Genomic DNA, 24183 nt, shown 5'->3' on the forward strand with positions numbered 1-24183 from the left:
CAGTTTCAATAAAAAATGTCAGCCAAGGGGTATTGAGCCTTAAAAAATACAATCTAGTGCATTGTTTTGCAATTTATTTTCTATGTACTATGGGATCTAGTCATCTGATATTAAACTCAGAGAAGTCAAAGAAAAAAAAATATCACCATTTTTAACTTTCTGGATTTTATTGTCTTAAAAAATCTTTGATAATTTTCCTTTCACTCCAGTGATTTTTCTTAAATTATAACAGTGGCTCTATACACTCCTTTCTTTCCTGAAGATGATTTAAAAATTTGTTTCCATTTTTGTAAATCTTTAATATTGAGTCTCCTTGCTGTCTATTAGGTGCTCAGAAACAGATTACTTCGGCTCAAGATCATTTTGAAAGACTGATTATGAAGCAGTAGCAGCAGGGTGGAATTCATATTTCTCACACTTCTTTAAATATAATTTCTTTCAGGTTTTTGTTATTACCCAAAGAAAACAGGAAATAAATTCAATGTTGGTTGTTGGGAACACTGACCTTTCTTCTCATATTAAACCCCCATATATTTTCTATTTTCACTCTATATTTGTTTCTTGTTTGCCTTTGTAATTTGTAAGCTCGCTGGGCAGGAAATAATTGTTGATCTTTCAGTTTGAAATAGCCTGGAGCACATGGTTATTAATGGTAACATGTCTTAAATGCCCTTGCTTTTAAAATCAACAATGTTAAATAACGTTTACGGTTTTAATGTTTACTTTTCTTCATTCTTGGTTTGCAGGTTTTATTCTGGATACTCTCATTAGGTGGTTCTCAAACAAGAATAGTTATTCTATAATAGTTTATTAACAAACATTGGAATAAAATACTACGTTAGGCATCAAGCTTTAGATAATCCCATTACATTGAAGTGGTTATTAGTGTGGTTTGAATCCTGGTCCTGTTACCTCTTTGTTTTGTTGTCTTGGACATGTATGTGAGCCTTGATTTTCACATGTGAAAATTAGGAATAACAACAACCTACCTTTCTGGTTCTTTGTAAAGAATAAATGAAAAATGTACATTCAATGTTTGACTACTAAGTGCTCAATAAATGGTAACTATCATTGGTCTGATATGATTCTGCTCATTTTCTTAAAAAGTAACTTTATGCCCTGACCGGTTTGGCTCAGTGGATAGAGCATCGGCCTGCAGACTCAGGGGTCCCAGGTTTGATTCTGGTCAAGGGCATGTGCCTTGGTTGCGGGCACATCCCCAGTGGGGGGTGTGCAGGAGGCAGCTGATTGATGTTTCTCTCTCATTGATGTTTCTGACTCTCTCTCCCTCTCCCTCCTCTCTGTAAAAAATCAATAAAATATATTTTAAAAAAAGTAACTTTACTATGTCACTGATATAGCTGCCCTGTACTGAAATACTTTGCCCTGTACTCACCAATACCTTGCTTGTACTACAAATGTATTTTTGTTTTTTCTGAATTGTAATATTTTGAATTTCTAACATACTCCAGAAGGTTGGGAGATTCCCTTAATGGATGAGAGAAATCTGGGGTGTTCTCTTATTACCAGATTTATTCCTGTAGCACGTAAGTTTTGAATATATATAGTTGTGAGAAAGCTGTACTTCATTTGGTATCATTCAAAATTTGATGAACTTGCATTTTAGATGTTAATTAGTCCCTTTAAAAATGCTCACCTGACAATATGTTTTATTGATTTGAGAGAGAGAGAGAGAGAGAGAGAGAGAGAAAGAAACATCAATGTAAGAAACATTCATCGGTTGCCTCCCATATGCCCCTGAGGGGGGATCAAACCCACACCTATGTTTGTGCCCTGACTGGGAATCAAACCCACAAACTTCTGATGCAGGGGACAATGCTCCAACCGAGTCACCCAGCGGGGGCAATTAGTCCCTTTTTAAAACCTCTGTAAATATAGTTTATTGAAACATACATCATTCATTTATGTACTGTTTTTGCAAAGACTTTAACATGATTTTATTTTTTCCATCACCATTTATACCCTCTATGCCCTCTTCCACCTCCACTCCCCCACCCTACCCCCACCTCCACCCCCGCAATCCTCACACTGTTGTCCATGTCCATGAGTTCTCGCTTTCTTTTTTCTTTTTTGTTCAATCCCTAGATGCCCCCTCCCCCCCGCAGAGGCTTTTTTATTAAAAATTTTTCAATTACGATTGACATTCAATAGTATATTGTTTTGGGTGCATTTTCCCTTTTGGGCGTATGCCCAAGCCTTTCCCGTCTTCTTCTTCCTACCAAGGCGCACCTAAGCACTAACCACTGAAAACACCACCCAGGGTTCCAAGGACAGCTTTTGAAACCTGGTCAGAGAGGAGAATAGTGGCCTGTAGTTAATGAAGTGACAACTTTTGAGTTGTGTTGGTTAATCCTTTATATATATATACATATATACATATATATACATATATATACATATATATATGTATATATATATGTATATATATATAAATTGATTTTAGAGAGGAAAGGAGATAGGGAGAGATATAAACATGAATGATGAGAGGGAATCCTTGATTGGCTGCCTCCTGCATGCCCCGAACTGGATCCAGCCCACAACCCGGGCATATTCCCTGACCAGTTATAACCATGACCTCCTGGTTCATAGGTCGATGCTCAATCTTTGAGCCACCCAGCTGGTCTGTGTTGGTTAATTCTAACAGCAGAAACAGTTGACAAGCCCAAGAAACAATCTTCTTGTGTTGATTTTATGACATTGACACTATTTACAAAATTGTAAAGTTCTGTAACAGAAAAGATCTCCCCCAAGTACCTTTTCTGAAAAGTAGTCCTGTCTCTGTTTAACTTTTCAGATTTTGTGGTTCCCAAGGAATCCACACCGAATTGAAAGTGAGCTTAATTCCTCTGGAAACCAATCATTCATTCACCCATCCAGCATATCCAACAAATATGGACGACCCACTTTGAATGGCTTTGCTGGGCTCGGCGTGTATTATGGTTATCTAAAGTTCCTCGTGTCTACTTGGAGGAAAGGGAAGAGAATAAACGTGTAAATACATTCAAATGCATTTTATGAACAGCGTAGGGGACCTAAGTTTTGGACACAACAAAACTAGAAGCTCTGCAACTCGGAGCCTTGAACAGCTTATTTCGGGACGAGCTAGGCGCGAATGGATCGCGGAGCGCGGCACTCTAGGAAGGTCCCAGCTCCCGGCAAAGGGTCACATTGCATCAGGTGCGTGAAGGCAGAGGGCGCGCAGTGACCGCCGTGCCTGGGAAAAGGGTGTCGCCTGGCTCCTCTGCGCACACGAGGACAGGAGGAGGCCTTGCAGACCTTGGGGATGGATGGCTTCGCACCCAAGGAGCAGCGCACACCGGCAGGCGGCGGAGGCCACGCGGCCGCGGGGGGGAGGAGCTTTCCCGCCTCTCGAGACACGTCATCGAGCAGCTCCCCTGCCGGTGCTCCCAGTCGCACGCGCGGAAGTAAACACCGCTACGTCATCAGGGTGCGCCTGCGCCTTCCCCTCCGGTCTCCCGGCTTCGGTGGACGTGCTCAGCTCCGCTCGGGGCCAGGTCTATGTCCCGGTTTCCCACCGTCGCGGGCAGGGCGCCAAGGCGGCAAGAGGAGGGAGAGCGGTCCAGAGATCCCCAGGAAGAGCGGCCTTCGGCTGTTTCCTTCGCGGATAGAGGTGCGATTCTCGGGACGTTGCCCTGGCCAGCGAGAGTTACGGCTGGGGTTTTCGGGGGGCATAAAAGTCTGCCTGGGGCAGGTAGAGAAGAGTGGGTGGGAGGCCGCAGCCTGCTGCTCGCCCTCCAAGCCAGAAGCGAACTTTGCGTCCAGTGGGAGCACTTTGGTCTAGAGGGGGGCGGTCCCAGACCCAAGTTGAGTGAAAACCCTCTGGGGGCCAAAAAAGTGAACCCCGAAGCCCAGACGCGCTCTCCTGTTAACCAGACGCATAAAGCCTTTGTTCTCTACCCATCTACCCCCCCTCTGCCTTCGTCGGGTCGCCAGCCTGCCTTTGGGTACTGTATAGAGAGGGAGCCAGTTTCCATGGTTACCCACCACTTGGCCTTCTGGGATATGTCACTCTGAACAGGGACCTAACTTGAACCATGAATCAGAAGCAGACACAGGTGGCTCTTAATTCAGCTGACAGTTTTCTACTGGGTTCCAGTTTTTGTTCTATTGTTTAATAAAATTGGGTTTTGTATAGGTATGCTTGCATATACGTTGCCTTGTACTAGGCTAACTTTGAGTCATGCATTAGCAAATGCTCAACTTGTTAGATTTCGCTAAAAAGTTGTTCTGGGCTTATAAACCTTCTCTTACAAATTAGACTTAGGTGATTTAATTGATGAGTCATTGGTTAATGTTTTCCAACCCACAAATTTTATTGTTTTTTTCTTTTCAGTTCTGGAAAATTGAGTCAAAGATATCTTTACAGACTTTTTAATTGCACAGTTGTTTTTCTCTCATTACAGAAGACAAAGGATGCACATCACAGGAGGGAGGAACTACTCCAACTTTTCCTATTCAAAAACAAAGAAAAAAGCTTATTCAAGCTGTGAGGGACAATTCGTTCCTTATTGTTACTGGAAATACAGGAAGTGGTAAAACAACTCAACTTCCAAAATACCTATATGAAGCAGGTAATGATATTCTGGGATAATTTGGGGAGGTTTAAAAAAATACCCTCTTGCCCTAGCCGATTTGGCTCAGTGGATAGAGCATCGGCTTGCAGACTGAAGGGTCCGGGGTTCGATTTCGGTCAAGGGCATATGCCCAGGTTGTGGGCTCCATCCCCAGTGGGGGGCATACAGGAAGCAGCCGATCAGTGATTCTCTTTCATCATCGATGCTTCTATCTTCTCTCCCTTCCTCTCTGAAATCAATAAAAATATATTTGTAAAAATCCTCTATACCACAAATGCCCACTATTGGTTTTACAGACCCAATTCTTCTCTTGGTCTGTCCCTACATCTTCCATGCTTCTCTGTGGTTTTATTTCAGATTCAGAGATTAGTTGAGATGGCAATTTTTCCATTTTTAATTACCATAATAATCCTAAGTAAAATTATAGGTATATGCTGATTCTCTGCCATAGAATAAGGTTGTCTTGCAGTAGACTATTAACCATTGGGTACTGAAATCATTTTCAGGGAGAGGGATATATTAATATCTGTTGCTGACATTAGTATTTCTTGGTTCTTTCTCCAGAGCATTATCAGGTATTTATTTCCTGACTGTGCTAACACCAGCTAACAAATTACCCTTAAAGTGTGTTTCACTTTATTATGCTAAAACTTCCTAGCATAAGGTTAATAGAGAATAAAATTATATTGGATATTATTCATATAAACAAATAAAAACTTCTTAGCTTATATATTAACTTACTCTTATGCATCAAACTTAAGATGCCTTTGATTAAGACATACCACTATTTTTTACTATTAACTATTAATGGAGGAAAACTCATCAATTGTCAGATGCATCTCCTTTTCAAAGATATTTTAAATGGTAAAAAAAAAAGTGCCTATAGAATCTATATAAAGTGATATATTTAAACTTCTGTGACAAAGATAAATCTACTTTAGGAAGTGTGTGGAATTTTATGGATTCCTAGAGATTAAAAATGTTTGGCTTATTTTTTAAAAGATGTTTTTATTGATTTCAGAGTGGAAGGTAGAGGGAGAGAGAGATCAGCTGCCTCCTGCACATCCTTCACTGGGATCAAGCCTGCAGTGCCCTGACCGGGAATTGAACCGTGACCTCCTGGTTCATAGGTAGATGCTCAACCACTGAGCCACACACTGGGCTTTGCTTACTCTTTAGAGTAAATCTTTATATTGGATTTTTAAAAAAAATTGATTTCAGTGAGGAAGGGGGAGATAGAAACATCAATGATGAGAGAAAATCATTGATTGGCTGCCTCCTGCCTCCCCCTACTGGGGATTGAGCCTGCAACATAGGCATGTGCCCTTGACCAGAATCAACCCGGGACACTTCAGTCCACAGGCCGATGCTCTATCCACTGAGCCACATCAGCTAGGGCTTTATATTGGATTTTAAAAAATCAGGCCTAATTAATATATGTACATTTTGAATGATTATTAATATGTATTCTTATTTTTAATAAATTTCCATGATGCAAATGTAATACTATAGTATTATTAATTTGCAGAGTTTGGGAAATACTTGAATAGTTTGTATTGATTGACCAGAAACAATTTAGCTCTAATAAGAAGCAACTGTTGACATTATTGTGTTTTTTACTCTGGTTTTGATAGGGTTTTCACAACATGGTATGATCGGTGTGACTCAACCACGAAAAGTAGCTGCCATATCAGTTGCTCAGAGGGTTGCTGAAGAAATGAAATGCACTTTGGGATCCAAAGTAGGATACCAAGTTCGTTTTGATGATTGCAGCTCTAAGGTACAAAAGTTTTGTTGGTATTTGTTTAACCTGTAAACTTATAGAAAGAGTGAAGAAACTTATAGAAAGAGTAAAGGAAATTATGAAAAATTTTAACTTGAAATTCTATTTATATTTTTAATGAAACAAAATCTCAGATTAGAATTAATTTTTGTTGCCCATTGTTTTTTTTTTTTTTGTTTTTTTAAATATATTTTATTGATATTTCACAGAGAGGAAGGGAGAGGGATAGAGAGCTAGAAACAATGAGAGAGAAACATCGATCAGCTGCCTCCTGCACATCTCCCACTGGGGATGTGCCCGCAACCAAGGTACATGCCCTTGACCGGAATCGAACCCGGGACCTTTCAGTCCGCAGGCCGACGCTCTATCCACTGAGCCAAACCAGTTTCGGCTCTTGCCCATTGTTAATGCTTTGGAATGTCTGTTTAATCCATTTTCTCCGTTCTCAATTGGTTTCTAAGTGACAGTTATGTTTCTTTTTTCTAAATATATTTTTATTGATTTCAGAGAGGAAGGGAGAGGGAGAGAGAGATAGAAACATCAGTGATGAGAGAGATCATTGATTGTCTGCCTCCTGCATGTCCCCTATTGGGGATCGAACCCACAAAACCGGCATGTGCCCTTGACCAGAATCGAACCTGGGACTCTTCAGTCCGCAGGCTGACGCTCTATCCACTGAGCCAAACCTACTAGGGCATGTTTCTTTTTCTTATAATTCTCTTACTTTATTTTATTTTTTAGCTGCAAGGATCCTACATGTAACTTAAATTTGTATTCTTTAAAAATGTTTTATTGTAAAATATACATAACATAAGAATTTACCATTTTAAACATTTTTAGTGTGCCATTCACTGGCATTAAGTACTTTTACAATGTGTCACCATCACCATTCTTCAAAACTTTGTCATTATCCCAGTAGAAATTCTGTTTCTGTTAAATAGTAACCCCCATCCCCTCTTCTCCCTAGCCCCTGGTAACTACTATTTTACTTTCTGTTCCTATGCATTTGCTTATCTCATAAATGGAATCATACAATATTTTGTCCCTTGTGTTTGGCTTATTTCATTTGGCCTAATGTTTTTAAGGTTCATCCATGTTGTATGCTTGTATTCTTGAAGTCAATGAAAAACTGACAACTAAATTTACAAAGTCAGGAAGTATTTTGTACTGAGCATCTTCTATATTCATGGCACTAACAAGTTTAAAATTGTTTTCTTTTTAATAGTTAATAGTTACAATTTACATTCACTTGGGATTTCTTAATTTTATACCAGATACAAAATTATCCCTGATTTACATATGGTTCCTAATAGGAATGGTCATCAATTATGGCACAGAGTGACTCTCTAAAATACTGTCTTTGCCTTCCTAGTAGCCACTGCTACTGTCTTTCTTTTCCCTTCCATTGTTTTATGTATATCACTACTGTTAATTCCTAGCTGTGTTTAAAACTTTGTGTTTTAAACATTAGGAAACAGCAATCAAATATATGACTGATGGATGTTTATTGAAACATATTCTGGGAGATCCAAATCTTACCAAATTCAGTGTCATTATTTTGGATGAAGCCCATGAGAGAACTCTAACTACAGTGAGTATTTTAATATATTGGTTATCTGTTAGTTTACTTTGGGGTAGCTTTTTACTGTATAGAGGATTACCTCTTATATTTTAATCGATTGAAATAGAGATTCTTTTGTTAGGAAAACAAAATATTTAAAAAGAGGTTGTTATGTATACTTGTGACTTATTAGAAATTTACTTTTCTTTCAGGACATCTTGTTTGGTTTATTGAAGAAGCTATTTCAGGAGAAATCTCCTAGCAGGAAGGAGCATTTAAAGGTCGTGGTGATGTCAGCAACTATGGAATTAGCCAAGCTCTCTGCATTCTTTGGAAATTGTCCAATATTTGATATACCTGGAAGGCTTTATCCAGTCAGAGAAAAATTCTGCAATTTGATCGGCCCACGAGACAGAGAAAATACTGCATATATTCAAGCGGTATTACTTTGCATCTTTTTTATATCTGTGATTCTAGTTGATTGTATAGTTTGATAATTTATTTGTTCCCCATTATTATCATTTTAAAATATATATATTTTTTTATTGACTTCAGAGAGGAAGGGAGAGAGATAGAAACGTCAGTGATGAGAGAGAATCATTAATCAGCTGCCTTCTGCACACCCCACACTGGGGATCGAGCCTGCAACCTGGGCATGTGCCCTGACCAGGAATCGAACCATGATTTCCTGGTTCATAGGTCAGTGCTCAACCACTGAGCCATGCTGGCCGGGCTGTTATTATTTTTTATTGATTTTTAGAGAGAGGGAAATCAAGAGAGAGCAACGTGGATGTGAGAGGGAAACACCTGCCTCCTGACTGGGAATTGGACCCCCAGTCTTTTGGTGTGTGGGACAGTGCTCCAACCAACCGAGCCGCCTGGCCAGGCAGTTCCCTGTTATTCTAATGGCCTCTCCTAAGACTTTGGAGAACCAAATTTAATTTTTCTGTGGAACAAGGGGACGTGGGGATAGAGAGCTGTATTTCCACTAGTATGTTATGCTTGTGTTTCTTGCTTTAGATTGTGAAAGTGACCATGGATATCCATTTGAATGAAATGGCTGGCGACATCTTGGTGTTTCTGACTGGTGAGCATTCAGTATCAGGTTTAAGATTACTGTTTATGAGAGGGCACATGGCTCCACGATAAAGTGCTGTCTTTGCTGGGAAATCTGGGTACTGCTCATGTTGCTGCAGCTTTTTATGACAATTAAATAGTTATAGTTTTTATATCTTATGTAAGATAATTCTACACTGCCGTTAAAAATGCCAGTCTCATTAGTGAACATGTAAAACACACTGACCTTTTAGTAGAAAGATATTAAATGGTAAAGTATTAATATTTTTATTAGTCTATCTCATATAGAAGTATTACCACACTAAACAGTCCTGAATCTGAATGATTAATTTCATTATTTCAAAAGATATCCTACCAGCTCCTTTCTCCTTTGAGTGGCTGGGTGATACTGTATGATAGCAGTATATAAGGTGTGGAATCCATGTCTCATAGATAAGCCTCTTTTGTAGGACAAAAATCCCAGATTAACGTGATTCTTCAAGTAATAGCATCCTGTTAATGGAAATGAGTCATTTCATCACTCGCCTCCCACTTTGCCTTGTACTGATGTCAGAAGTGAGACATTGCAACAATCACTTTGCCATTTTAAGATTACTTAAGTATTTTGAAACACACCTAAATGCAGTATCTCCTGGACTAGAATCCCTTATGTTAATGATTAACCTTACTGAATCTTCCTCAAAAACCATGTTAAAACAATATGAAAGGCTAGAAGATTATAAACATTTTTATTTCTTTAGAGAGTTAAATTCCTTGGAAACTGGTGTTTCTTCTATTTTTTATTTTACTGTTGAGATTTGGTACAACTTATGTGTTCATCTCCTTTAGATCAAATGAGAAATTTAAAATAACTATTATGCAAAACTGATTTTAATTTAGAAGACTTTTTTTTCACTCTTAAATTAATTTTGCTATTCAGTTGCTGATCGTGTTTTCTCCCCTCATTTCAGGTCAACTTGAAATAGAAAAAAGTTGTGAATTACTTTTTCAGATGGCAGAGTCTGTTGATTATGATTATGATGTTCAAGATACCACTCTAGATGGCTTATTAATATTGCCATGTTATGGATCTATGACAACAGGTAATTCTTCATTAGCATAGAACATTTGACTGATTTTTAAAAAACATTTTATTGAAAAATCACATATGTGCAGAAAAGTGCACACACAAGCCCTAAGTGTTTATTTTCAGGTCAATGAATTTCACAAACTGCACTCACCTTTGTAACTAACACCCAGAACATGAAACAGAACATTAAGAGAACCAGCATCCCTTGAGAGAAGTGATTTTTTTCTTGAAGTCTTTTCCAAGGGTCTTCCACATGCCCCTTAGCATTATTAAGAGTGACCTACGTCTTCTCCCACTTGAACAAAAATACTGTTGGTAATTTTTTGAAATAAGGACTATAATTTCTTGATAGTAGCACCATAAGTCAAGCCTGATTTGCCACGGCCACAGAGCTTCTACAAATCTTATGTATCCAGATATATCTGAGACTAAACACAGTGTGGGTTTTTATTTTTTATTTTTACTTTTTTTAGAGAGAAACATTGATTTGTTGTTCCACTTATTCATCCCTTCATTGGTTGATACTTGTATGTGCCATGACCAGGGATTGAACCAGCAACCTTGGTGATGATGCTCTAACTAACTGAGCTACCTGGCCAGGGCAACACTGGATTTTTTAAGTATTCACATATTAACTTACTTTTCAAGAATGATGTAAATTCAAAGGGCATATGCAAACTCTTATTCTGATATTTGTTCATGATAAATGTTGTTAAATGAGGGTTAGAGTTTTTGTGTTAAACTATTTTATCAGAGATTTGATTTGTAAAACTGAAGGGAAATTAACTGTAGCGGCCTAGGGTTTGATTGGGATTAGCATTTACTAGTAACGTAATGTAAAAAACATTCATATTTTTTTTTATGTGTATTTTTGTTTTTATTGAGTAGGTGATTTTTCTCATATTAATAAAAAAAGTTCAGGAATATATGTGTTGGTAAGTATCCATAGACCACATGCTATTATGGAAATTTCTTTTGTGATGATATTAGGCCCTTGCTCTCGATATTGAAATCTACTTTTAGATTTTTACATCTTAAAAGGGAATTCTTAAGGTCATTATTATATATTTAAGGTTCTTATTGTGTTCTGGGGATTTGATCTAATGACTCTTAAAATTTGCTTTGAAACTGATAAGGTAATTAAAAACAATTATGGTTGCTTTATTAACCATTAACTATTTTTTCATATAAAGTAAATATATTCTTTTTAAAAAATATATTTTTGTTGATTTCAGGGAGAGTAAGGGAGAGGGAGAGAGATCAAAACATCAATGATGAAAGAGAATCATTGATTGGCTGCCTCCTGCACACCCCCTTCCTGGGAACGAGCCCCCAACCTGGGCATGTGCCCTTGATTGGAATCGAACCTGGGACCCTTCAGTCCGCAGGCCAACACTCTATCCACTGAGCCAAACCAGCTAAGGCTATTCTTTCCTTCTTATTACCACATTGAAAATTACGTTCTATATCTGCTCTTGCTTCTTGTTTAGCATCCTGAAATCCAGTTTTTATACTGTTAAAGGTTGCCAGTGACTTATTTCTCAAATCTCATGGCCATGATGTATTTTGACTTTGTGAGGACAATAATAGGTCTTTGAAATGCTATCTTTTGGGATACTATTTAATTATCTAGTTCTCCTGACCAATCTTTCTCTAAGGCTTCTGCTTTCCCACTTTCTCCAGCCTTTGTTCCCTTCTAAATGTGACTACTTTCTAGTTTCATTCTTAGCTTGCTGTTTTCTTAAAAATGTGTTTTGGTGAAATTGGATCCTAGGATTCACCTGTGACTTCTCTGTGGACGATTCCTGAAAGCTCTCTAGCTCACATCCACTCCTGCGACCTAGACCTCCTGGGCTTCTTTACTTGGCTTTCTGGTCTTGTGCATCGTTATTATCTAGATCGTTCAGTCCAAACAGGTGGCCGCTCCTGCAGGTTTCTTTACCCTTGTCTTATCCAGGTCTTTCATTCTTCTTCATTATCACTGTTAGCATTGGGATCCTTAGTTTGCCTTTCTGAGTCGTTACCATAGCCTGCTAACCGGTTTTCCCTGATTTTATTGGCCATCCTACGTGCAGTCAGCGCAGCTCTGATTGTGTCAGTCTCCTGTTGAGTACCTTCAGGTCTTATTCCCGACTGAATTAAAGTGCCAACTTATTAACTTGCCATTCAGTAACCTTCCAGCATGACTGCAACCTGCTTTCAGCCTTAATTCCCAGTGCATGTGCACATGTGGGGCTGGGTGTGAGTAGAACCTTTACTGAAGGATTGTATTTATTTTAGTTTCCTTTCTGGTTCCAAGGGCACTATAAGGGCAAGCTATTGGTGATCCATTATGAGCATAATAGGTTTTTTTAAAAAATATATTTTTATTGATTTCAGAGAAGAAGGGAGAGGGAGAGATAGAAACATCAATGATGAAAGAGAATCATTGATTGCGTCCTGCACGCCCCTCACTGGGGATTGAGCCACGCCCAGGCATGTGCCCTTGACTGGAATTGAACCTAGGACCCTTGAGTCTGCAGGCCAATGCTCTATCCACTGAACCAAACCAGGTAGGGCGAGCATAATAGTTTTAATTACAGTAGTTAGTAACAGTGCAAAGTAGCATTCGTTGGAGCTGATGAGGCACTAAGTAATGGGCGAGGTGGAGTTAGACAAGGTAGGGAGAGTTCAGGTTCCTGGGACCTTCAGCTTTCTCTTTAAACTTGCTTAATACATACAGCACTTTTTTTCCCTTTATTATTGCTATTTCGGATGGTGGGGAAAGACATTTATCATGTTATTTCCTTTATTTCAGGAACAGAAAATTTGAACTTGGGAGTGAGGAGAGGGAAGAAGGGTTTCCTGCTTGTAGCCTGTAGGAAGGGGGTTCAAAAATGACCCATATCTAAGTTTAGTGAATCAGTAAAAATTATAATGTGGGTATTTTATACTTGCTTATTTCTGGACTAGTCATGAGGGTGGCTGAGTGTTTAAAGAGACATCTTAAAGTATGTTGTTAACTGGCATAAAAAACTCATCTGTCAAGTATGAAGAAGTGCTGTGGTGTCCTTTCTACTGCCGAGTTTACACGATCCTGCTCCCTGGGCTGAACTCCCCAACCCCACCCTTTGTGACATTCTCTGAAGCTAGAAGTGCTGGTTGTCCTTTTGAATCCTTTTCCTCCCACATCTTTTTTGGTGACTTGTTTGCTGTTCTCTTAACTTGAACGTCTCCTTTCTCTCTTATTCTCTCCTCTAACTGGCTGAAATCCTGCTATTTTGTTTCACCAACTCCATAAAATTTTTTCCCAATTTCCCTCCTCACAACTGGCTGTGATCTCTTCTTCATTTTGAACCTCATGCTTTGCTGTACCTCTTGTGGCACTTAACACATTCTACCTCATGTTGTGGTTGTCTTATCCTCTCGAAGAGGTTGTGAACCTCTTGAAGGCAAGCACAATATTTTGAAAAAGTCCTGATTAAATACTTGTTGGACTGAGTTCCAGATTGTTTACTTTCTGTGGGACTTTCAACAAATGCTATGACTAGAATCTTTTTCTTGTTTCTCTCAGACCTCTTTGCTCTTCTGACTTCCTTCTTTGGTTCAAGGTATCGCAGTTTCTCAGGTTTGTCATGCATCTAGGGAAAGCTGAACCCCACAAGAAGGTATGAACTGAAATATACCTATTTCTACCTAAGTGACACATATTTGCATGGAATTAGACAATTTTAGCACTCAAAGTAATGATCGAATTCAGTGCTTAGTCTCTTTTAGAGGGTAGGGTCTCCGATTCTTTTAAAAATGTAATGAAAGTCATGGCTTGTTTCTCTAGAAAAATACACACACACACACACACACACACACACACACACACACACACACTCTCACAGACATATATGTGGTCTTGCATAATCAGATTTCTTTATTTTACAGTAGAGGCTAAGTGATGTCCCTGACGTCACATGGTACATCTGTATTTGATTACTGGTTATTTATTCAGTAGTGGGTGATAAAACGGAATATGTTTCCAGAATACACGAAGAAAAGGAAAGGAGTTTTACCTTGAATTATTGTACAACATTTTAAAAGAGGAAAACTGCTTGCTTAGATTATTACATAAATCCCCAAATAGTTTTCTTCCTGCAAAACAAAGACATTACCTCAATATGGTAGGTAACTAGAATTTGCTTTGTTTATAATAGTTTCTTTAAATGTTAAGATTAAAGGTATGGGGGAATAAGATTAGTGAGCTTCACATAAAAACTTCTATTCTGTGTGGAACTTCCCCAAATGATTACTTAAACTTAGATCTCACCAACATGGTTAAGTACTAATCACTATTAACATTTTGAGATATATTGTTCTGGACTTTTTCTTTATACATTTAAATATATTTTTATTGTTTTTTATTTTTATTTATCCTCACCCAAGGATATTTTTCCATTGATTTTTAGGGAGAGTGGGAGAGGGAAAGATGAGAGAAACATTGATGTGAGAGAAACACATCGATTGGTTGCCTCCAACCAGGGCTAGGGCCCGAGGAACCTGCAACCAAGGTACGTGCCCTTGACTGGGATCGAACCCGGGACCCTTTGGTCTGCAGTCCGACGCTCTATCCATTGAGCCAAACCGGCTAAGGCTATTTTTATTGTTTTTTTAAACAAAAAATGGGATTATGTTACATGTGCTCTTTTATGTTTTTCTTTTTTGTCCTTTGTAGAAATTTTAAAACTATAGAAAAGTACAAAAAAATTTAATTTCCCCTTATCTAGAATTAGTACATTGTTAGTGTCTTAGCATATTTGCATCAGTTTTCTTTAAAGAAAAATGACTCAATTGAGGAAAAATTATACAGTTTCATTATAATGAATTTAAGCAGTGTACAGAATTACAAAGGTAAAGGTAAAGAAATAGCTTCAAATATCTTCATCCAGAAATAATTATCTTTAATGTTAGGAAAACCATTTTTCAGGTGTGTGTGTGTATATGTGTGTGTATGTGTGTTGTGTACACATATAGAAGGATAACTAAATAGGTAGGTAGGTTAATGGAAATGGTTTTTAAAAGTGAGATTGTACTATTTTTAATTTTTTATTGATTTAAAAAATATTTTTTTATTGATTTCATAGAGGAATGGAGAGGGAGAGAAGATAGAAATATCAATGATGAGAGAGAATCATTGATCAGCTGCCTCCTGCATGGCCCCCCTACTGGGGATGGAGCCCAAAACCCGGGAATGTGTTCTTGACTGGAATCGAACCCAGGACCCTTCAGTCCGCAGGCTGACGCTCTATCCACTGAGCCAAACCAGCTAGGGCTATTTATTGATTTTTTTATAGAGAGAGGAAGGGAGAGAGAGAGAAAAAACCATCCATTTGTTGTTCCACTTATTTATGCATTCATTGGTTGATTCTTGTATGTGCCCTGACTAGGGATCAAACCTGTAGCTGTGGCATATTGGGAGGATGTTCTTACCAACTAAGCTACTCTGCCAGAGCACTATTTTTTAAAAATATATTTAATTTTACTTGAATTTACTTGAAGAAATTATTAAACTTCAAGTTAATCTTTACCACATGAGATATTTTATAAAAGTTTGCTTTAAAGTTTAGCAAGATGAAAAATACTAAGCTGAAGTTAATATTTTCTTTCAGAACATATTTGATTGGAGATCTTATCTGTTTACTTATCTGACGAGGACTTAAATACTTTTACTCTTCTATATCCTCTTCTAATTTTTGTTATTATATTATTTAGATGTATGTAGTGTTTACCATCAATTTTTTTTTTATATTTTATTGATATTTTACAGAGAGGAAGGGAGAGGGATAGAGAGTTAGAAACATCGATGAGAGAGAAACATCGATCAGCTGCCTCCTGCACACCCCCCACTGGGGATGTGCCTGCAACCAGGGTACATGCCCTTGACCGGAATCGAACCTGGGACCTTTCAGTCCGCAGGCCGACGCTCTATCCACTGAGCCAAACCGGTTTCGGCACCATCAATTTTTTTAAACTGTTTTTTTTTTTTTTTTTTTTTTTATTCCTACGTTACTTTTGGTTAACTTTAGATTGGCTTACTTTTGTTAATTTTTTTAAAATAGAAGGGCTCTTGAGTGTTATTATTTTTTTAAATAATTATTTTTCTTTCAGGGAGGAAGGGAGAAGGAGAGGTATAGAAACATCAGTGATGAGAGAAAAATCATTAATTGGCTGCCTCCTGCACACCCCACACTGGGGATCGAGCCCACAACCTGGGCATGTGCTCTGACTGGAAATTGAACTGTGACCTCCTGGTTCATAGTTCAGTGCTCAACCACTGAGCCATGCCAGCTGGGCTTGAGTACTATTTTTTGTTGCTCTTTTATGTTTGAGAATGTCCAGCTTTTGCCTTTATACTTGAAATACATCTTGGCTGGGTTTTATGTTCTTGGGTCACACTTTCTTTTCCTTAGAAATTGGTAGACGTTGTCCAGTTGTCTACTGGCATTGAACGTTGCTGTGGAGGCGTCTAAGGCCAGCCTGATTTTTTCCCCCTTCCTTGTAAGTGATTTGCTTTTTCTGTTTGATTGCCTGAAAATTTTAATTTTTATCCTTAAAGGCCAAATTCATCTTTCTATTTAATTTACACCCAGGCCTCTTAAAGCCTGGGAAGTGCCAGAAACTCAGAAATACTCTCTTGTCAACTCTCAAGTCTGATTAATTTTCCCTCTCTTTAGACTAGATTTCTCTCCTTCACTTTCATTAGTGATTTTCCTATGGCAATTTTATTTTTCCTCTTTGCAAGAGACTAGCCCAGGAGTGGGCAAACTTTTTGACTTGAGGGCCACAATGGGTTCTTAAACTGGACCGGAGGGCCGGAACAAAAGCATGGATGGAGTGTTTGTGTGAACTAATATAAATTCAAAGTAAACATCATTACATAAAAGGGTAGGGTCTTTTTTTTTTTTATTTCAATAGTTTTATTCATTTCAAACATTTTAACACCAGCGTTGATGCTAATGTGCAGTGGTGCATGTTAACACAAATCCCTGTAGCACGCATTTTTACAGGCGCAAGGGGGAGAAGCAAACACAGCGCAAAATGCATTTGTTTTGCCACTAACACATGCGGTTAGTGGCCATGGTAGCGTTACTGATACCGCATCCGTATCAGCAAAAAAATGCAGCCGCAGCATGGCTAGTGTGACATGTCCTCTGTGTGTCTTTTTCCCTGCTGCGTGCGTCCGCAGTGGGAAAAAAAACTGCAGTGGATACAAGCCCTAAAAGCTGAAAGTCTTTGTTGTTTTATTAACAAGTCATTGTGATGTACAGAATGTGGGAACAGGAAAAAATTGTGTTTGAGTAGAGCTCTTAATCTTACCTCAGAAAGGCTCTGATACTGTGCTCTCCAGGGGCGTGTCTCCCTACATCACCATGATAACGTGTCTACGCATTCCCAGGGTGATGTCGGGAGACGTGTCCGCGGGCATTACAAGGAGCCTCTGGAAGATTGAGAGGTTGTTCCTTCTACTGAATTGGCGGATATAAATCCGCCCACTCAGAAGAAGGAGCTGCGGCCGTGTTTCCCGACATTGCCATGTTAACACTGCTGCTGGTGAAGGAGCGGAGGGGAGAGCAAGAGAACCCTCCGCTCTTTCGGCTCCGCGGGCTGGATAGAACCCGGCCCGCGGGCCGTAGTTTGCCCACGGCTGGACTAGCCTAATCAAATTGAGCGTCTCTTGGACCTTCTTCCAAATTCATAGGAGAATCAGATTGGCCCAACTCGGGGGAGATGTTTATCCTTGGTGCCATAAATCAGAGCAAGTACCATTCTATAAGCATTGCTGCTGGGGCTCACCCTTCAGAATGTGTGGGTAGTGGAAATGAGTGTGGTGTTACTTGTTTAGAGAGGTAGTCATAAGTTGGGTAGACACTGAAAAAGTAAGAACTACTTAGCTAATCAATCTTTAAGGCAGAGAGAGGTCCTTAATCTGTAGCCCTTGGATGGGAATTGTTTGAATTTTTTTTGTGTGTGTACGTATGTGTCTTTTAATGGAGAAGAGGTACACTGTTTTAAAATATTCTCAAAGGGAGCTATGACCTACATAAAGATGTCTGCTGTAGGGTTTATTTTAGCAATAATAAACTGTGAGTTCATGGATCTAGAAACCTTACCAGTGAAAGGTGAGGAAAAATAGTTTTGCTATTATATTTTGAATTCAAGATAATTAAAGAGGTGAAGAGAATATAACTTTTAATGCAAAGAAGTTACTTTTTCAAAGCTTGAGTTTGACAAATGCATGTTATAAATTAGTATTTTCCTTTTACATATGTTTTAGATCAACAGAGGAGAATATTTTTGCCACCTCCACCTGGAATTAGAAAATGTGTCATATCCACTAATATTTCTGCAACATCTTTGACAATAGATGGAATCAGGTACAACTTTAAAAAATCCTTTTAAAGCCAAGAAAGCCACTTAGCTAATCATAAAACACTGAGTTTGCTTCTCCGTGCCCTCCACTAATTCCCTTCTCACCTGCTTAACTTGTAGTCACCTATCATTTTTGTAATTACTGATTGCAATAAATAGGGAAATGGAGGAGGAAGTGCATATAATATTCTGTTCACTCTTTTTTTTCTTAAGTATATTTTTTATTGATTTCAGAAAGGAAGGGAGAGGGAGAGAGAAATAGAAGCATCAATAATGAGAGAGAATCATTGATCAGCTGCCTCATGCACATCCCTTTCTAGGGATCAAGCCCACATGTGCCCCAGGCATGTGCCCCAACTGGGAATCGAACCATGACCTCCTGGTTCATGGGTTGATGCTAACCACTAAACCACAGCAGCTGGGCTCAAATTTGTATAACATAAAATTAACATTTAACACTGAACAATTAAATAGTATTTAGTACATTTACAACACTATGCAACCACCAACTATATAGTTTTTAAAAAAATACATTTTATTATATATTTTTGAAAATCATTATATTATTGATTTCAGAGAGGAAGGGAGAGGGAGAGATAGAAACATCATTGACAAGAGAGAATCATTGATCAGCTGATTAATGATGAGAGAGAATCATTGATTGGCTGCCTCCTGCATGCCACCCACTGGGATCGAGCCCAAACCCGGGCATGTGCCCTTGACTGGAATCGAACCCAGGACCCTTCAGTCTGCAGGCCGACGCTCTATCCACTGAGGCAAACCAGCTAGGGCAACTCTGTCTAGTTTTAAAACATTTTTATCACCCCAAATAAAACCCTGTACCCTTTAAGCAGTAGCTCAGAATATGGTATATATGCCATTATATGTATACTAGAGGCCCGGTGCACGGATTCATGCACTGGTGTGTTCCCTCAGCCTGGCCTGTGCCACTCACAATCTGGGACCCCTTGGGAGATGTTGGACTGCCAGTTTCGGCCCAATCCCCGCAGGCCAGGCTGAGGGATCCCAGTGGTGCACGGGTCCGTGCACCAGGCCTCTAGTATGCATATAAGATCTTTGGTTAATTTCTTCCCATCCTCCCCCCTTCCCTCTGAGATTCATCAGTCTGTTCCATGTTTCCATTCCTGTGCGTTGAGTTTCTGCCCCCTGGTGGTAAGTGCACATCATAACTACCAGTCGAATGGTAGCTTAGGCTTTTATATATATAGATATCATAATTTATGCATCTGTTCATCTCTTAATGGGCCATGGACAATTAGGTTGTTTCTACCTTTTGGTTCTTACAAATAGTGCTGCTGTGAGCATACATCTACAAGTATGTTTTGAGTCCTGTTTTCAGTTCTTTGGGGTGCTTACTTAGGAATGGATTTCTGGGTCATATGGTAATTCTGTGTTTAACATTTTGAGGAACCTTCAAATCTTTTTCCACATTACATTGGCTGAACCATTTTACATTTCCAGCAGGAATGTATGAAGCTCCAATTTCTTGACTTCCAAGTTTTACAGTTAACATTAAAGTAATCATGTAGTTGTTAGTTTGGTGGAAAAGGAGAATCCATAGTGATTGAAAATTAACAACTCTTTCCTTATTTTCTAGAAACTTAACTTGTTTTCATTTTTCTTAGATATGTGGTAGATGGTGGCTTTGTGAAGCAGTTAAATCACAATCCCAGATTAGGGTTGGACATCCTGGAGGTGGTTCCAATTTCAAAGTAAGTCGCTATGTCACCCCTTTTTGTTCAAAGAACAGTGGGTTAGATAATTTCTAGTTGGTTCAGGGTGGGAGGTGAATTGCTTAGGAAACACAGAACATTTTTTTTAAATCTTTATTGTTGAAAGTATTACATGTGTCCCCCATCTTTCCCCCATTGTCTCCTTCTAGCCCAGGGGTGGGCAAACTTTTTGACTCGAGGGCCACAATGGGTTCTTAAACTGGACCGGAGGGCCGGAACAAAAGCATGGATGGAGTGTTTGTGTGAACTAATATAAATTCAAAGTAAAGGAGCGGAGGGGAGAGCAAGAGAACCCTCCGCTCTTTTGGCTCCGCGGGCCAGATAGAACAGCCGAACGGGCCGGATCCAGCCCGAGGGCCGTAGTTTGCCCACGGCTGTTCTAGCCTGCCCCTACCCTCCACACCTGGCCTTCACCACCCTATTGTCTGTGTCCATATGCATACAAGTTCTTTGGTTGATCTCTTCCCACCCACCTACCTCCGCCTTCCCTCTGAGATTTGACAGTCTGTTCCATACTTCCATATCTCTGGATCTATTTTGTTCATCAGTTTATTTTGTTCATTAGATTCCACATGAGTAAGATCATGTGATAGTTGTCTTTCTCTAACTGGCTTATTTTGCTTAGCATAATACTCTCCAGGTTCCTCCATGCTGAACATTTTGGGGACTTTTGTTTTTCTTTCTTCTAAAGGAGTGAGGCATTACAGCGAAGTGGTCGAGCTGGTAGGACTTCCTCAGGAAAATGCTTTCGGATCTATAGTAAAGATTTTTGGAACCAGTGTATGCCTGACCATGTGATCCCTGAGATTAAGAGAACTAGTTTGACATCTGTAGTTCTGACCTTAAAGTGCCTTGCCATACATGATGTTATAAGGTATGTAGACAGCTTTTTAAAAAAGGAAAATGTGTTGGAGTGGAGCCTGGTTATTTCTCAAGTTCTTTTGAAGTATTTGGCTCAGATACCCTATATCTCAAGGTTCAAGTAAACCCATACAAAAGGCTTCTTTATGATGCTTTACTAGAATTTGACCCCTTACTCATATTTGTTTTAAAATATGTTTTAATTGATTTCAGACAGGACGGGAGAGGGAGTGAGAGATAGAAACATCAATGATGAGAGAGAATTATTGATCGGCTGCCTTCTGCACACCACCTACTGGGGATCAAACATGCAACCCAGGCATGTGCTCTAACTGGAATCAAACCATGACCTCCTTGTTTATAGCTCCACATTCAACCACTGAGCCATGCCAGGCAGGTCCTTGCTCATATTTTAACCTTGGTTTAATGGTGTGCCTCATGCTGATATTATTTGGGTCATTTAGTGACCACTGTTTATCTGTTATGAAAGGTATATAATGATCATAATCCCAGATAAAATGGTGGGGTTTTTTGTAGCATCTTTGGTAGAGCCAGCTTTGTGTACTATGCATTGTGAGAAATGGTAATACTCGAGTAGTTTTTTGCTTTCACTAAGCTTAAGTTACTTTGGAGAAACAAAGATTGGTATAATCAAGTAACTATTGCTCCTGTTTAAAAGTATGTACACACGCACATATATATATATTCATGCTTGGTTATATGCCACTGTTATCCTTTGTAAATATTATTAATTCTCCTATGTTTATTAATGGTATTGTGGTTATGTAAGAGAATGTCCTTATTTTCAGGGGATGCATGCTGAGTATTTTGGGGATGAATAAGCATTGTATTTGCAACTTGCCTTAAGAGTTCAGGAGAAATTAAGTAATTGGTACATACAGATACATAAAGCAAATATGGTAAAATTAATTGAATATACTTGCCTTTTTTATCAAAAGCCATTTTGAAGTACTATTAAACATTTTGTAATTTTTGGCTACTTTCAATGAATTTTTCTCCATTGTTTTATAAGCTTGTAATAAAATTATGGACTACAGAACAGAATAGTGTTGACATTGGGCTGTGAAGAATGGGGCAGGATTCAGATAAGTAAAGAGCAATGGCAAGAGTGTTCCAGCTAAGGAGAACAAAAAGAGGTGCTTATTGACTTAATAAAAGACTATGATTCAGAAAAACTTATTTCCTCTTTTGCTGAATCATGATCATAGAATGCCTTAGAAGAAGAGAGAGAGTATTTGAAAAATAGGAGCGCTAAGACCTTTTAAAGGAAGTTTGAAGTCTGTATGAAATCTTACTGTGTTCAAGAAATAGGATCTCATTTTATATCTCATGTAAACACACAGGTTTCCTTATTTGGATCCACCTAATGAGAGACTTATTTTGGAAGCCCTTAAACAACTTTATCAGTGTGATGCTATTGACAGGTAAAAAGACAACCAAACAAAACCCCTCCCCCAAAACCCGACCACAACAGATGTTAATTTCTTTTTAAGATAGGGTTCTTAATACTTTCCTTATAGGTATAAAATAATTTGTTTGAATTGAGTGGATCGTTTTACCTGAAATTAGAAATTGTCCTCAGCCTTTTTTCACCACAATTCTGTCGTTACAAATTATACCGTAAAACGAATTTTGTTCAACATTGGTACTATTTAACAAGTAATTTCTGAATACTCTTTCAGTGCCAGGCATTATGCTGGGTATATCAAAATGATAGGAGAACCTAAGTCATTGTTCTCATGATTGTGTGGTGGGGAAGGATTTGGTAATTATCACTCTTTCATTACTTCCATTACTTCAAGGACATCCTCTGTGTTTCCACAGCATTTTGTGTCTTTTATTACACTACTTTATTCTGCATCATTGTTTAGGATTTTGAATGTACTGGCCCTTGACAACAAGGAATTTATTATCTTGATGTTTTTCTTACCTATGACTACAGTGTATCATGTTTCTTAAATTGAATTGAATTTATGGGGGTGATTGAAAGTAATCTAAATTATATCTGATTTATTCTGAATGATGAGCATTTCATTTGTACTCTCCCAAGGTAGAAAGACATAAGAACTTTTTTTTTCTATTAAGGAATGGCCATGTGACCAGGTTGGGTTTGTCTATGGTAGAATTTCCTCTCCCTCCACATCTGACATGTGCAGTAATAAAGGCTGCTTCTCTGGACTGTGAAGATCTACTACTTCCAATAGCAGCAATGTTGTCTGTGGAAAATGTCTTCATTAGACCTGGTAAGAAGTTTATTGAAGAGGTTTACTTTTAATTAATAGACTTTAACCCTGGCCGAGTACTCAGTTGGTTAGAGTGTTGTCCCAATACACCAAGGTTTGATCCCCAGTCAAGGCACATATAAGAATTGACCAATTAATGCATAAATAAGTGAAACAACAAATCTATGTTTCTCTCTCTCCCCCTCTCCCTCTTCTTCCCTCCCTCCCTCCCTCTCTCCCTTCCTCTCCTTCCTTCTCTTCTTTCTCTCTAAAAATAAAAGAAAAATTAATAGACTTTATTTTTTAGAACAGTTTTAGGTTTATAGAAAAATTGAAGGAAAGTACAGATACACACACAGTTTCTCCTATTATTATCATCTTTCATTATTCTGGTGCATTTGTTACAATTGATGAGCCAATATTGATACATTATTATTAATTAAAGGGATCACTGTGCTGTATGGTCTGTGTGTTTTGACAAATCTGTAATGACACCTACCCACCATTACAGTATTATACAGAATAGTTTCATTGCCCTAGACATTTCCTGTGCTCCACCTATTCATCCCTACATCCCTTCCCCAAACCCCTTACAACCATGAATGTTTTTACTGTCTCTTTAACTTGGCTTCTTTAACTTAGCAATGTACATTTAAGGTTTCTCCATGTCTTTTTGTGGCATGAGAACTCATTTCTTTTTATTGTTGAATAATATTCCATTGTATGGAATTTGTTTATCCATTCACCTATTGCAGGGCATCTTGGTTGCTTTCAATTATGAGTAAAACTGCTATAAACATCTATGTGCAGGTTTTTGTGTAG

At 38.6% G+C, this 24183-nt stretch overlaps 1 protein-coding gene across 1 annotated transcript in view; it reads left to right on the forward strand.

The window, feature by feature from the left end:
- The first annotated feature begins 3464 nt into the window (after positions 1 to 3464).
- DHX40 (DEAH-box helicase 40) overlaps positions 3465 to 24183 on the forward strand; it is a 37738-nt gene continuing 17019 nt past the window's right edge. Inside the window, exons 1-12 of the mRNA XM_080681525.1 lie at positions 3465 to 3652; positions 4446 to 4613; positions 6251 to 6396; positions 7871 to 7990; positions 8173 to 8400; positions 8981 to 9047; positions 9988 to 10119; positions 18409 to 18508; positions 20150 to 20236; positions 20949 to 21131; positions 22483 to 22563; positions 23225 to 23382. Of these exons, the coding sequence (XP_080537651.1) occupies positions 3541 to 3652; positions 4446 to 4613; positions 6251 to 6396; positions 7871 to 7990; positions 8173 to 8400; positions 8981 to 9047; positions 9988 to 10119; positions 18409 to 18508; positions 20150 to 20236; positions 20949 to 21131; positions 22483 to 22563; positions 23225 to 23382 (1582 nt within the window). The 5' untranslated portion in view covers positions 3465 to 3540. The remainder of the gene's footprint in view (positions 3653 to 4445; positions 4614 to 6250; positions 6397 to 7870; positions 7991 to 8172; positions 8401 to 8980; positions 9048 to 9987; positions 10120 to 18408; positions 18509 to 20149; positions 20237 to 20948; positions 21132 to 22482; positions 22564 to 23224; positions 23383 to 24183) is intronic.

The sequence above is a fragment of the Plecotus auritus genome (genome assembly GCF_963455305.1).
Source record: "Plecotus auritus genome assembly, chromosome: 7".
Classification (NCBI taxonomy): domain Eukaryota; kingdom Metazoa; phylum Chordata; class Mammalia; order Chiroptera; family Vespertilionidae; genus Plecotus; species Plecotus auritus.